Source organism: Saccostrea echinata, unplaced genomic scaffold (genome assembly GCF_033153115.1).
Source record: "Saccostrea echinata isolate AGI-Se365-2 ecotype Australia unplaced genomic scaffold, CSIRO_AGI_Sech_v1 ptg000016l, whole genome shotgun sequence".
Classification (NCBI taxonomy): domain Eukaryota; kingdom Metazoa; phylum Mollusca; class Bivalvia; order Ostreida; family Ostreidae; genus Saccostrea; species Saccostrea echinata.
The window spans coordinates 29,556,229-29,570,802 of NW_026889765.1; the positions used below are offsets into that span (position 1 = coordinate 29,556,229).

Genomic DNA, 14,574 nt, shown 5'->3' on the forward strand with positions numbered 1-14,574 from the left:
TTTTTTTTTTTTTACAATAAAGAAATGAATTTAATAGCTACCCAAGTTATACTGGGTGTATAACCTGGGTTGGGACAGTTTACGCTTTATAAACCGTGAAGTGGTTTATAAAAAAGTGAAAACTGTTCAAACCCAGGTTATACAAGTATAACTTGAGTGGCTATTAAATTTATTCCTTATAATATAAATTTCTATCATTAAGTATAAAAAAATTAGACAATTTTCCCTTCAAAAAGGCCTTCAAAGTTCTTCAGATTTTAAATGTAACGTCAAGCAGTTGATACGTTTTGACGTAGTACGTTAGTCATTGTGACGTAGGCAACACAGTTATACGATATAAATGAAATTTTCTATCCAATCAAATGGTGTGTTACAACCAGAATGAAATTATTCATTTTAATTCCGTCATTCTGATAATATAGATGATGTTGTGTAAACTAAGTTACCAAACAAACTAAAGAAAAATAATCATTATTTATAAAGGTGTCACACCCAAAACACATTTAACACTTTTATTATCAGAATACAATAAGCCAGACTGCCTGTCTGTCGTCCAGCAATTAATGAGAAAAATAATATAATATACACAGTCAATTCCTGTAAAAACAAATCAGTCTTTTGTCATTTACAAAGGAAGAGATAAATTAAGATGGTATAATCCTAAAGAATTCAATAGGTTCTAATTATTAGTCTACCACTTTGAGGAAGGATGGTAAATAACATTTCACTGAAATAATGAAATGCTATAGAGAGCATAACAATGATCTTCATGGGATGAATAATTTAATTTAATCTCCTTTTTTGACATGAAACTAAGTTCTAATAGATTTTAACTCAATTAGTAGGTTAAATGTAATTTTATAGGGAGAGGGGGGATTTTATCTTCTGGATAAAATTTCATTATGAAGATCAAGGTGTTTTTTTTACTTCTCATAATTTGTAATAATAGGTGAAGTAGTTCAAAAATTGGCATTGATATATGGACGTAATTATGTCACATAATTTGAAAGCCCATAAAGATGAACATAAATATTGCAAAAGCACTGTGTGTATAAATGTATAATGATGACCAGGTGATGGGAACATTTGATAAGTTGTCCTGTGGCATTTAATAAACAAGGGATCATTACTAACTGTGTAAACAAAGATACAGCTTTTTTGTTTCCTAGTTTTAAGCTTTGCCATGTTAAAAACAAGGGGATTTTTGTGGGTGATTAAAGTATTAACTTCTGATAAATCTAGAGTTTTGGCATTTTATGATAATGAAAACCTAGCTGTCACACAATAAAATAATTCTTGAAAATGAGAAAAGTAGTAACATTTAGTTTTAAAAAAAAATTAAAGTAAATAATGGGGGAAAACATTTTCAGCAGTTTTTTTTTAACTGTCTTCCCTGAAAATATTTACAGAGATGATTTTGTTGAAATGTTAATGTATTTGAAACTTGAAATACTTTTTTTTTGGGGGGGGGGGGGGGGCATGATTTTTTTTTATTTTCAACCATTTGTTTTTTGCTGATTTGATTATTGCATTTGGAAAAATTTCACAATTAACAAAATTTTATTTTTATTATTAGAAAATATCCACACTTGTAGATCTCTCTTCCCAATACTTTTGAAATGCAGGAAATTTTCATTAGAGCATGTGGGTTGTGAATGAAATTTATTATATTTAGAGAAATGTATAATCTAATCATTTACATGAAACTATAACATTTTTACTCTAAACAGCCTTTTTAATACCATGGATGCTTATTAATTAATTTGAAAATTTTAAAACATTTTCTCTGAAATTAAATTGTTAAGTAATATTTAAAAATGTTCTAAATTTTGATTGTTAATTTATTTCACATGTATAGTAATAATATATTTCAATCAAAACTGAATCTTTAATTTTCTTTGTATCAAGATTTTTCAGTCTATTTTGTATTAAAAAAAATCTTTAAAAAAATATTTATAAATAAAATTTTAAAATTCTAGTATCTCACTAACTACACAAAATAAATAAACAGGTTTGAAAACATGTCTGCACACCTCTGAGATTGAAATCACAATAGAACTGTGATTTTTTGTAAGATTTTAACACTGATATAACTGTATTTTAGGGGATGGGGGTCTTATCCTCTTGTATCTCTATCTTGTTCTGTCACCAGTGTCAACACTGACCCATTATTCACTCAGCTGTCATCTGTGTCTGGTCAGAATTACATGATCACAGACAATGTAATCAGGGGCTAAAATCTACACAAGCCTTGCTCAGCTACCAGCCTTTCCTATAGTGACGATATTAGGCTTCAAGGTACCCATAGCTGGAGAAAAGTGAATTTGGAAAAAAAAAAAAAAAACTGGAAGTCTTCCTGGTGTCTAAATGTTGACAAGTTAATTAACACCTATAATTACTGCTAGGGTATCAAGGATTATAAACATTTGACTTGGTATTACACAACTTCATTCAGTCGTTCCATGGTAAAACAGGTGGATGTTTAAGTGATAATTTCATTCTGGATGAGTTCAATTTCCCCTTGTGATAATGTATAGATTTGATACTGTCCAGCTCTTTGAGCGAATCATCGCTGGTGAGTATAATGTTCATCTCTCAGGGAGGGGTTTGGTCAGATAACAGGGGAATCATTCATCCTCTCTCAGCCATGCCATCCCAAGGGAGCTCAGCTGTTTAAAAGTTATTGAGGTTTATGGCAAATTTATGGGGCTATCTAATGAAATCTAAATGAAGGTCATGATTGCAATTTCATTGACCCAAATTTATGGGTCTTCTATAGACAAGGGAAATTGATTGGCAATTGGAAAGTCCCTTTGGTCATTGTTGAGAATATGTCATGACCTCAAGTGTGAGAACAGTTGAATTGTTTCAGCAGGATTTTAAAGACTAAGACTCTAAGCAGAACCAAACAAAGACCCCCCTTGTGCTGATTTACCAGGCAGGATATACAATATCACAGTTTTTGGGGGATAATAAGTTTCAAGTGTTAAACAGTTGGATGGTTTGACTGGATTCAGCAATTCAATGTTCTTTAGCCATTTCTAAACTTTTGTGTGTGACAGGGTGCCAAAAGTCTAGGGCTTGGAAATTTTTTCTCTCCCTGCTTTAATTAGCTACAGGGGACCTGCAGACCCAGGAGGGGCTTGATGAGGGATCATTGTATAGGTGAAAAGTAATCATTAGGTATACATGACTTTGTTCAGGGGATTTACACTAATTTGTCAAATAACAGATGTTTGAAATTTCATTGTGGTGTAGGAGTTACTGCTAGGTCTATAGAAATCCCCATTCAATTGGCCAAAAACAACAAAATATTTATGACCAACTCTGACATAATGAAGAACAAACACAACCCTTCATAGTTTATCTAATTTCATTATCCATGCCTCCTTCAACTTTCTAGCCACAGTTTGTTTGAATTAAAACTGAATTAAGAGACAGGTCTGTGTTATTTTAGCCATTTTCAGGGAATTCCTTGCAACTTGTACAAGATAAACAAGAACCTGTTTAGTTGTGAATGTGAAAGCAAACAAAAGTCTCACACACTGAAAGTCACAGTACATTCTTATTGTTTATATTTTGGGAGCATTATCATAGAGATCATCTGTATTAGAAAGGTTGGTCTATATTTTTATTAACCTTAAAGTGTGAATAGCATGCAGTTTGGCACTGAAAATGTATGTGTTAAAATAATATTTAAATATAAACAATGTAAAAAGTTATTCTTATACTGTAGCATCAAGTAAGTATTTTAGTTTTTAATTGGATTGATAGCTAATTTTAAAGTGTGTAAAAATTGTGAATGAAATTTATTTTTAATTTTGCATGTGTGTATGTATATCTATATATAAGATGATATTTAATTTAAAATAAATGCAGCTCTTGTATATTTTAAGATGTGGCTTAAATTTTCTCCTTCTCAAGTAAAACCACATTTTCCTGTTCCTGCTAATTTATGTAATAATTATTGAGATTATATTTATTGCCTTTGATGTCATCAAGTAACTGTTAAATTACTACATCCTCAGATCTAAGTTTTTTTATATGACCTAGACCAGTAATGCAGACTGGAATAACCATGTCTCTCAAAGTTCAAACAGAAAACTTGTCCAAGTTTTACAGGAAAGACTAAGTTTTTATCTGTTTTTGAGCCACTTTTATGACTTAGACCACATTTAAGCATTGCCTTTGATCTTCTGTCTCATCTGTCCTGAGGGGTTGCTCAACAATTGCATTGACAAGAGCTTTTCTGATTGGTAGAGGTCCTGTGTGCCTTCACACTGTTCACATTCACTGTCCACTTCTCTAGCCTCCAGCTCCAAAGGATATCATTACATTATAGGTTAATTGTTTGTAAACTTTTTCCTAAAACCAACCAAACTTAACAATGCATTTATAATTTTTTGTTTGCTGAAGGAAGTCTTCTTTTGACTCCTGAACCATCACAGCGTGTGTGAGATAACCTATAGCTTCTAACCTTAGATTGGCTTAATTTGAACCCAGCAGGGGGTCAAGAAGATTTGACCTGATAAAGATGTTGGATCTGTAGGGTCTCCATTTTTTGAGAAAATACACACACAGTGGGGTAGAATCCAAACTAATGGGAACCTGACTGACTTTTCTGCAAGGATTTAGTATTGACTGAAGGACCTCCCCCCCTATAGACATATGTACTGGATGACAACATGTACATGCTGACATCTACATACTGAGTTGGGACTTGGGTGATGATTTGTTGTGAAACAATAGACTATTTTGAAACTATTTAGACTGTTTGTACCCTGTTTTAAGGAGTCATTAAGCTACAGAGATTGAAGAATTATGGTACTGTCTCCTTTCCAGCAAAAATGTTATGGATTTGGAATGGATATTTGTTTTACAGACTTCTTACATGACTGCTGTAAGTTTTAGAATTGCTTGTCCTTTTGTTGTCTACACATATAACATTTAAAAAGAAATTATTGATAATGATATAAAGTATTATATCAAATTAAATTAAATTGTTCCCCAAATATATTTTCTAAAATCCAGCAAATTTCCCCCAATAATCATGATAATGCAAAATTAATTTCAGCTGAACTTTGTGTAGCAAGTGTTTATAACATTTCTATAACATTAGCTATATGTCTTCACCATGGTCAGTCATTCAAAATTGCAGTTAGGAAATTTTGTAGCTTGCAGCAAGTTATAAGAGCAATTGCAAAGTTTGCTCATCATTAAAAGAGAGTTATAACTAGATAAATTTGATACCAATCATTACTTAGTTAGATAAGCTATGTTATCCCTGGACTTATTTTAATCCCAAGCCTAGGAGACTATCTATACAACCAGTCAGGGGGCATTTGTGCTAATGATAAGTTAAGCTCCAGGTTAATTAACACACAGTCCTTAGATAACAAGTCATATTTCTCAGGAATTTTCTACAGATTATAGCTATTAAAATAACTTTAAAAACTGTATAATAACACAAATTATCAATTTGATTTACTTAAATGATCATGTTAAAAAGAAGAAAATTTTATTTACAATTTTATAATAGCTCTCTGCTATTAAGAAAAATACTGTAAGGTTTTTTACCAAAATAACATATGACTTGTGATATATAGAGGATATTCAATGTTTTGTAGATGAATATGGAATTTATTTCACGAGTGGGACAGGATTTTTTGATATTTTCATGAGTGCGAAGCACGAGTGAAAATATAAAAAAATCCTGTCTCACGAGTGAAATAAATTCCATATTCATCTACAAAACATTGAATTTTCTGTTTATTACATTTTCTTTGATTTTCCCGTTGCATCTGTCTTTTTTGAAGAAAGTGTCATAGGCTTGACGTCATAGTTGAGCGGTTGAGACGTCACAGCTTAGCAGTTCTGAGATTGAAAACATTACAAAGCATGGCTTTTAGCAACATATTTGGGAAAAAATTTGCAGTTTTAGCTCTATCAAGTTACTATGACCATCTTATGACAGTCCAGAAATTATTTTTTACTTACTTTGATATCCTTTCACACTGTGAGAGAATATCATTTTGGTATCCTTTCACACTGTGAGAGAATATCACTTTTATTCAATAAATAAATCACAGTATTTCACTGTTGAAAATGTAATAATATGCTTTACATTATGCAAAACTTGAAATTCAACTGCAGTAGGTTATTACTTCTTAGCAATGTTTATGCTGTGTAGATGTAAATTATGGAATAATAAACCTTATTTTTTTCACATATTCTCATGAAGTGTCATAAAGAGTCCAGAAACACAATATCCCAGTCTGTGTATACTGTTATTAGACAAACTGAAATTTAGCAACTGCCTGCCAGATTCTGCCATGCCCAGTGGAAAATGAGGAAGGGGATTTAGAACTCCCTTGTGAAAAATCAGTTAATGATCACTCTTTAGGTATGACTGATTATCAGGTCTTGGTTATGTCAGAATGAGGTGCCCTGCCAAATGTCATTAACATGGGCTGCTGAGGCTTTATAATCAGCTCATGAATTATTGTGTTCAATATTTAATTTGGAGGAGGTGGACAGTTGTAAAGGCATAGGGTCAGTATTGGTCATCACTAGATGTTAAGTATTGATCTGTTATATAAGGTCTTACACATGCTTTGTTTGAGGGTATTATCTATATTTGCTTATTACTAGGACATGTGTTCCTTTGATGTTCAGTGTGTTGAGCAAACGGACATACTTTGAGATTGTTAGTGTTCTGTGAATTTAGATTCCAAGGTAAAGTACTACACATATTGTCATGAATTGTTTTCTCTTCTGAAATGATAGAAATTGTCTTAACTCATTTAGTTATATCAAGTTTATCTCATTGCTTTCAAATCCTTGGGTTGCATTTTGGTTTTATCTTCAAAGAATTTTGATTTGAAATTTTATACGTTTGGGAAGTGATTGATGTCGTTGAAAAAAAGCTACACAAAATCATGAAGGAGGACTGAAGTTCAAAGGGATTTTAGGGTTCTAGATTGATGGCCCTTTTTATCAAACTGACAGGTTAACATTGTCTGGACAATAGCATTCCCTAAGGTTCAATCTCAAAGGCCCCTGGCCACTTGTGAATTATATGTTAAACAGGGACCAATTAAAATAATTACACAATTTTAATGCACAAAGAATAAATTGTAACTGTTTATAATCTGACTGAATTTACATGTATACCAATTTCTATAAACTACAACAAAACTTCAATTCTTTATTTCTATTTGTTAAGTCTTGTAATATTTCTGATTTACTGTTTTTGATTTTTTTTTCAAGTTACCACTAGTTCTACAGCAAAACTGCAGGGTTGCTCATTAAATGTAAATTAATTAATTGGTTTTTTTTTCCATGGATAAGTGCCAAATTAACATTTTCCATCAGTCCATTACTAATTATGCCTACATTGACCCCTGCTGATTAGCACCTTCTGTTTAATTTGATTAAGTTCTGTTTGGTGTATGTCACCCTAGACTGCCCTTGCTGGGTTGCCATAAAGTTTGTAAACTGTTCAGTGTAAGTTTAAGTCCCATTTGTGTGGTATAATTTCTAGAGTATATACTTCATTAAATACAATATTTATTACACTAAAATGAAAGTACATCCTGGTAAGTTGATTTTTCATATTTTTCAATTGATCAGGTCACTGTCTTTTAGAGAATCATAGAGATATGCATTACACAAAGTGAAATAAGATTAATAGAGGTTTTTACTGTTATGTAAACAGATGATATCCTTAGGGCCTATGATATAAATTGGATAAAGGATTTCCTCTAGAGCCCAAGGGACTTTGGCTACTTGATCAGAACTGTTTGATCAGTCTAGTACTGTCCACCACTAGCTTATAGTGGCCAGCAGAATTATTTACTCATTTCCTGTTATTTTTTAACAAGAAGGGGAGTCCAGTTAGCAATTGTTGTAATGGACATACAGTAAATTGCAATTATGAAAAGTAAGATATGGCAGATTGTGGCAAAAGAGAACATATGGACATCTCTTCCATTGTGTCTGACTGACAAAACTTTTTTATTTTTTTTATTTTTTTTTTTTTTTTTTGAAACAGAATTTATAATTAATTGTATTGTAAAAATTTTGAATTGTTGGAAATGCTCGCTTTCTATGTTTGAAATTTAAGGGTATTATTTAACAATTGTTTGAGAAAGTAAAGTTTAATTAATAATTCGTGCACTAAAACATTTTTTTCAACTACAATTTTTATGTTATGCATTGTAAGTATTAAAGAAAGACTCTTAATTTTCACAGCATATGAGATGTCCACCCCTGTTGTGCGACGTCGGCACACAGACGCTGACAAGTTGGTCAATCGGCTGAAGAATGCCATGCCAGACAAATTCCAGGTCATGGTTCAAATGCATCTGTCTTTTATACTCGACTTAAGTGGATCCAAGTTAGAAGAAATGTTCAAAGAACCAGAAAAAGTAGACGCTGTGCCAAAAAGAAAAAGTGCTACTCCATTCTCAAAAAAGAAAGGTATGTGAAAATCTGTCAACATTTATTTTGAAAACCTCTTTAGTCTTTACCTCATATAGCTTCTTTAACTATGTAATTACTGATTGAGAGTTTATTTTTATACATTTCTGTTGTAATTTTTGTTTCCAGACAAACATGCCAGTGCTTTGTTTGGAACTCCTCTAAGCAATGAGAACGTGGCCAGAATCTACCCACTGATCGAGTTCCTGAGTCGACCAGAAAGTAAGTGAAGATCGGCAGAGAAACAAAGTATATCTCTATCAAAAAATGAAAGCTAAAGATCTGAAGGTTTATCAACCAATAGAAAGTTTCTGAATCATGATTTGATAATAGCCTTTCTGTGCATTTTATAATGTGCTCATACAAAAATGATTAAACATGTATATCGCAGATTTGAATACTTGATAAACTGTGGTTCTGGAATTAATTACATGTAGTTTATGTCTAATTTCAATCTTATTTTTAAGATCTGAAGACAGAGGGTTTGTTTCGTAAGACTGGTAATGTTGCTCGCCAACGCTTATTAAAGGAGTGGTTAAATGAGGGGGTGGACCTCTGTCTGGATCAGGAGACATTCACCCCTCATGACTGTGCCACTGTCCTCAAAAACTACCTCTCAGAGCTCCCAGAACCCCTGCTGACCGAGAGGCACTACCAGGCTCATTTACAGGTTGTTGGTAAGTAGTGTGTCATCCCTAACAATAGCTCACTCTCAAAATGTTCAAGTTCCAGTGTGATTTCTTACAGTATTTTCTTTACTTTTTTGTCATTGGAATATTAAAAAGTAATATTGTTTTTAGAATGAGCATTAAATAAAATGTATATGAGATGTTAAATAAAATGTATATGAGATGTTAAATAAAATGTATATGAGATGTTATGCAAACAGATTTATCAACAGAAGTGTGTGTGTAATTTTCAGACATGATGTCACAGTCAACTCTTGAGACAGAGAAGACAAAAGCTCGGAGTAAGCAGATGAAGGCTCTACAGCTGATGTTTCTGGCCTTGCCCCCCACAAACTGTCTTCTGTTGGAGTGCCTCATTGACATGCTTCATCGAGTGTCCAGAATCTCAGAAAATATGATGACCGCTCAGTCACTAGGAACTGTGTTTGCTCCCTGCTTGTTATGTTCCAGAAAGGTGAGGCTCCTTTTAAAATCTCAGTGAAGTTTTCTCCAAACGGTTTTTTTTTCTTTTGCATTGAATTCTTAATGTTAGCAAATATTAACAAGTTTATTAGTTTGTAAAAATTTTATCAATTTAGATTGTATGGGGTCATGATCAGCTGAAGAAAATATATATCATTTTAACTGTGTTCTGAAAGATGTTCCTAAATTTGAATTTAGATTAGGCAGCTGATAAATTGAGCGATCTGCTTTCAAAAGTTTATCCCTGATCTTATTTCTTGTGATACCATATAAAATTTATTTACAGAACAATTTGAAAAGTGTCTCCATGATTTGAAAGTAAAATTCATAGTAATTCTCTTTTTTCTGGTTTCAGATGCCACCAGAGGAACTGCAACACTTCTCCCCCAAGCTAAGCCAAGCTGTATCCTTCATGGTGGAAAATGGTTGTCAAATTTTTAAAGTGAGTATATTTTAGTGTAGGAAGGTATCACTCAGATTTCTAATATTATATCTAAGCTGAATTAGATGAAGTAAATCAGGGATCGACATTAACGGTTGTCCGATTGCCCGGGACAAGTAAATTCTCAGTTCGGGCAAGTGAAATTGTCGACGTACTTGTCCGACCGGGCAAGTGAATTGTTCTCATACATTTTAATTTACATATTAATTTAGTTTACATTAATTAATAAATAAAACAATAAATGAACACTTGATTTCCGTCACGCACCTGACTGACAATGTTTTTGCATTTGAAATTCCCTGGAAGCGTTTCTGGATTATACCGTTCATTTAAAAATCGGGTTCGTTATTTTCTTTCGTAATAAATATGCTCTATGTTTAACAAAATTTTATTAACTTCTTATTAGGAAATTAGATTATTTATTTACGCACAGAATATATAAGTACAGTATAACACGATGTATTCTGATCAAGATAAGATGTATGTTTCGTAGCAAAATCTTCCTTAAGCGTTGCTTCACAGTTATCTCTGAAAATCACGAATCACAAAAGGATCCTACCGAAAATAATTCTTAAAAATATGAATTTTATTAAAAGGAAATGGAGGGTTAATGCTGCATGGCAGTACGTGTTAACAGGTTAAATTTTACGAGTACAGCGGTATACATTTATGTACAAATGCAACATCGAAATTTTTTCAGGTAGCTCAACTTGCCAAATTGACAGTTGTGTATTTGGTCACATTTTATCTTATCATAACGTCTACAGAAATTAATAATTTTCCTCTTAATTTCTTTCCTAATTTTGGGCAACCAAGTTTAGCATTCGGACAAGTCAAAGTCTAAGATCACTTGCCCGAAGGGCAAGTGGATCTGAAAGTTAATGTCTATCCCTGTAAATTGTGAGTAAATTTTCTATGTGTTTGTTACTGTTCTGCAGACACCTAGGGAACTTGCAGCAGATATTGCCAATTTTTGGCGGGAAATGGAAACACCAAGCAAGTGCAATAGGGTCAAAAGTGAGGGTGACCAAGACAACTCTAGTTCAAGTCTGTACAGTGCAAAGGTAAGAGCACAGAGTCTAAATAGATTGTGTGTATATCTCAGTAGAGGTTACTGAGCAGGATGTTTGAAGTATTATAGAAAGGGAAAGCTTAGAGAGACACTGGTTTTCTGAACTGTCATTTTCAAAATGCTATTTTAGGCCTTATTATGATACATGAACATGCATGTAATATTTATTTATGGGAAGTATCTCTTCACTTTCTCTGCCCTCTTTGAACCATGGAAATACCGTCAAACCTCATTATCTTGAACTCAATGGGACTGAGAAAAAACTTCGAGAGATCCGAGGATTCGAGATATCCAGGGTAAAATACTTAAAGAATAAGGGGTTGGGACTTCAAAATCACTTTGACATATCCATGGTATTCGAGATATCAGTGTTTGAGATACCGAAGTTCGACTGTATAATTAATATAATTCGACTGTTTTACAGAAGTATGGAAGCACACAAGCTGTTAATACAGTGGTTCGTTTTGCCGAGAGGAAATCCTCCAGTGATTCAGACTCTGGGAACGACACCCAGGTGGCTCTGGCCAAACTCTACGCCCATGTGCAAATGATGCCCGACTCATCAAAAAAGAAGAAGTTACTCAAGCAGTTCAATCAGGCCAGTGGTTCAGCTCCTCCCAAGAAACACTCCAGGAGTAAGACCCTGGGGGAACAAATTAAGGTAGGTAGTTCAATATACTATGCATTTGTAAAATAAATCAAAGTATGTGATGCACACAAACTGAGAGATTGTTTCATCAACATTGAAAATATATGTGTGCATGTTTTTAAACTTCTTTTTTGGCAACTCTTGGGGAAGGAATCCTGTTTTCTGCCAGTAAATGATCTCTGAATGGAATAGTAAACATGGGAACAATATTTAATAAATTTCTTGTGTATTTTTCCTACAGAAGCATTTTGGGAGTCTACACAAACATCACAAGAGAAGAGGCTCCAATGATGGAAGTAAGCTGACAGGAAGTGTACCCTGGACTCTAACTAAAACAATCGACATTGACGAAAATGACAACATCCACCATGATGATGTGTTCATCACAAAAACTCCTGATGGCAAAACAACAATAGGACTGAAACAGGTAAGCATTGTTGTCAAATAAAGATATTGTGTTTGAGAGTTTTGATATTTGACCTTAAATACTCTTAATTTGTTTAAAGATTTTATTCCTATAGGAATATCCATGTGTATCTAACTTTGCACTTTGATTCAAATTATCTGGATTTATGATTTTTTTGGTTTCATTTTCTGCAGTCTTTGTCTTCATTTCTTTTACAGCCGGGTAGTCCAGCAGTTCACATAGTAGATCTGAGTAAAACTCCGACCCAAAAACTCAAACCCAGAAAGAGGCGGAGTAGTGGTAGTAGTGACGGGAGTATTCCAGAGAAGCGGCCTTCTCCAGAGAAGATTACTAAGGTTCCCTGTACAGAGAATGAGATTCAGTACCTGGCCAGTATCCCCCATCAGCGTCGCCATTGCCCCTGTACCCCCAAACAGCTTCACAACAAACCCATAGCTATGGTGTCACCAATGAATCAATCTCCCATATCAGAATCTGTGAAAAAAATTCCCTCCAAAACACAAGTAAGATGATATGAGAATTTCATTTTGTAAAGCTAATAATAATCTGATACTAAGATTGTGTTGTCAAATTGACTGCTAGGGTTTATTTCAAAGCCGAGTGACAAATAGTAAATAATGTTATTCATTGATATATAAGTTAATGTTATTCATTGAGACAGTTTGAGTCATTATATAGTCTATTTATAGTACACTGTAGTTCATGTTTCAGCAATGAATGCTGATTGTAATTATTAACATGATTTTAAAACTGTATCAAGGTATTTTAAGTCCATTACCTTTTTGTTCTTTCAGAAAGCCATGCATACACCGAGATCCAGAATGCCTCTTCTAGTCATCCAATCACCGACAAATTTATCTCGAGAGAGTGTATTGTAAACATTTCCTAGTGTTCAACAGCTAGTGCTAAAAAACATTCCATATCAGAGTCACAAAGATGGACAGTTTTATATAGTGTCAAATTGTACAGAAAGTGCTGTGTATATTTTTTATATGTGTACAGTGTATAGAAAATTGTACAGTCTTCAAACATTGTTCTATAAAGGGAGATAATGCAGTTAACATTAATGAATGTGATACTCGTTATTTAGCTCCTTTCCATTGTAAATGTGTACTTAATTAATGTGCCATTACCAGATTTACTTGGCCTTCTCTCAGAAGTCAAGTTTGTGATAACCGATTGCCCTTTTCTCACCAAAGGGTCTGAAGAGATTTTGTATCTTAGTGCTTTTATTTCTGTATTGGTGTCCTTTTCCTGTTCATATCTGACAATCTTCTCTCAACCATATCTTAATTCTTATATCTAACATAGAAACTTTCACAATCCACTGTTTCTCATATAGTGCTTTGGCAGATATTATGTTGTTTGACCTTTCAATGTTATTGTGGTCTTGGTATGTATTCTTACAAAGTGGTCAATTCAGGTGTGAAATAATCATAAATAAATAAATATTACCTCATTTCAGATAACATGTCAATATTGTTTTGTCTTTTATTTAGTGTATAATAAAGAATTTAAAAGTGTTTTCAATGTTTCTTTTTTTATAGAAGGAGCAAATGAACTCTGACAACTGTCAGCCATTTCTAACTGACCCTTAATCTTGGCTTCACATATTTTCTTGTACTGTGCTGTACTCATTTTTGTACACTTTGGGATCCTCTTATACAGATAGGCCATAGTGAGCATTCAACATTTTGTGATTTGGGCTTCATTACTTGCTTAGATCTTTTGACAAAGACCATTCCAATTTTCAAAAACACACCAGCCAAAAATTAAAACACAAACTTCATTGTCATAAAGACATCATCATTTGGAGAATTTTTGATTTCAGTATTCTATTTTTCTTGTAGAAAGGTATATTCCTTAGCAGATGAAGGTAGTAAATGCTAAGTATTTATAGATTCTCTAAAAATAAAGAAAAAGTTGACAGAATTGAGAGGTTTCCACAAATACCATCAATTTCTGGATTTCTGATTTTGATCTGGGGTGTGAAATCCAAGGCGCTTGCAAATGTTAAACAGAGAAAACAAAAACTTAAAATGTCATAAACTTTCCTTCTGCCTACAATCTTGATTTTACATGTATTTCTTGAAGGACTATATGTAGTAATTTAGGTTGAATTCAAATCAAGCACAGTTCTGCCATGATTTGATCTTTTTTATAATGTATGAAATGATTATTTAATTGAAATAAGAGGCCCATGGGTCACAAAGCTCATCTGAGTCACCTTGGTCCTGCTGGTCCTTCAGAAGATGTTTTTAGCTCACCTGAGCTGAAAGCTCAAGTGAGCTTTTCTAATCACCTGTTGTCTGTCGTACGTCTGTAAACTTTTCACATTTTCAATGTCTTCTC

The 14,574-nt window shown here is 33.2% G+C and overlaps 1 protein-coding gene across 1 annotated transcript; it reads left to right on the forward strand.

The window, feature by feature from the left end:
* Positions 1 to 7,873: 7,873 nt before the first annotated feature.
* On the forward strand, positions 7,874 to 13,683 carry LOC133188650 (rho GTPase-activating protein 19-like). Its single transcript, XM_061324155.1, has 11 exons — positions 7,874 to 7,942; positions 8,254 to 8,481; positions 8,611 to 8,703; positions 8,949 to 9,158; positions 9,404 to 9,624; positions 9,988 to 10,074; positions 11,013 to 11,138; positions 11,571 to 11,807; positions 12,037 to 12,222; positions 12,420 to 12,725; positions 13,017 to 13,683. Exons 1-11 carry the CDS (start codon positions 7,936 to 7,938, stop codon positions 13,098 to 13,100), a joined length of 1,785 nt encoding a protein of 594 aa, XP_061180139.1. The 5' UTR covers positions 7,874 to 7,935; the 3' UTR covers positions 13,101 to 13,683.
* The last annotated feature ends 891 nt before the right edge of the window (positions 13,684 to 14,574 follow it).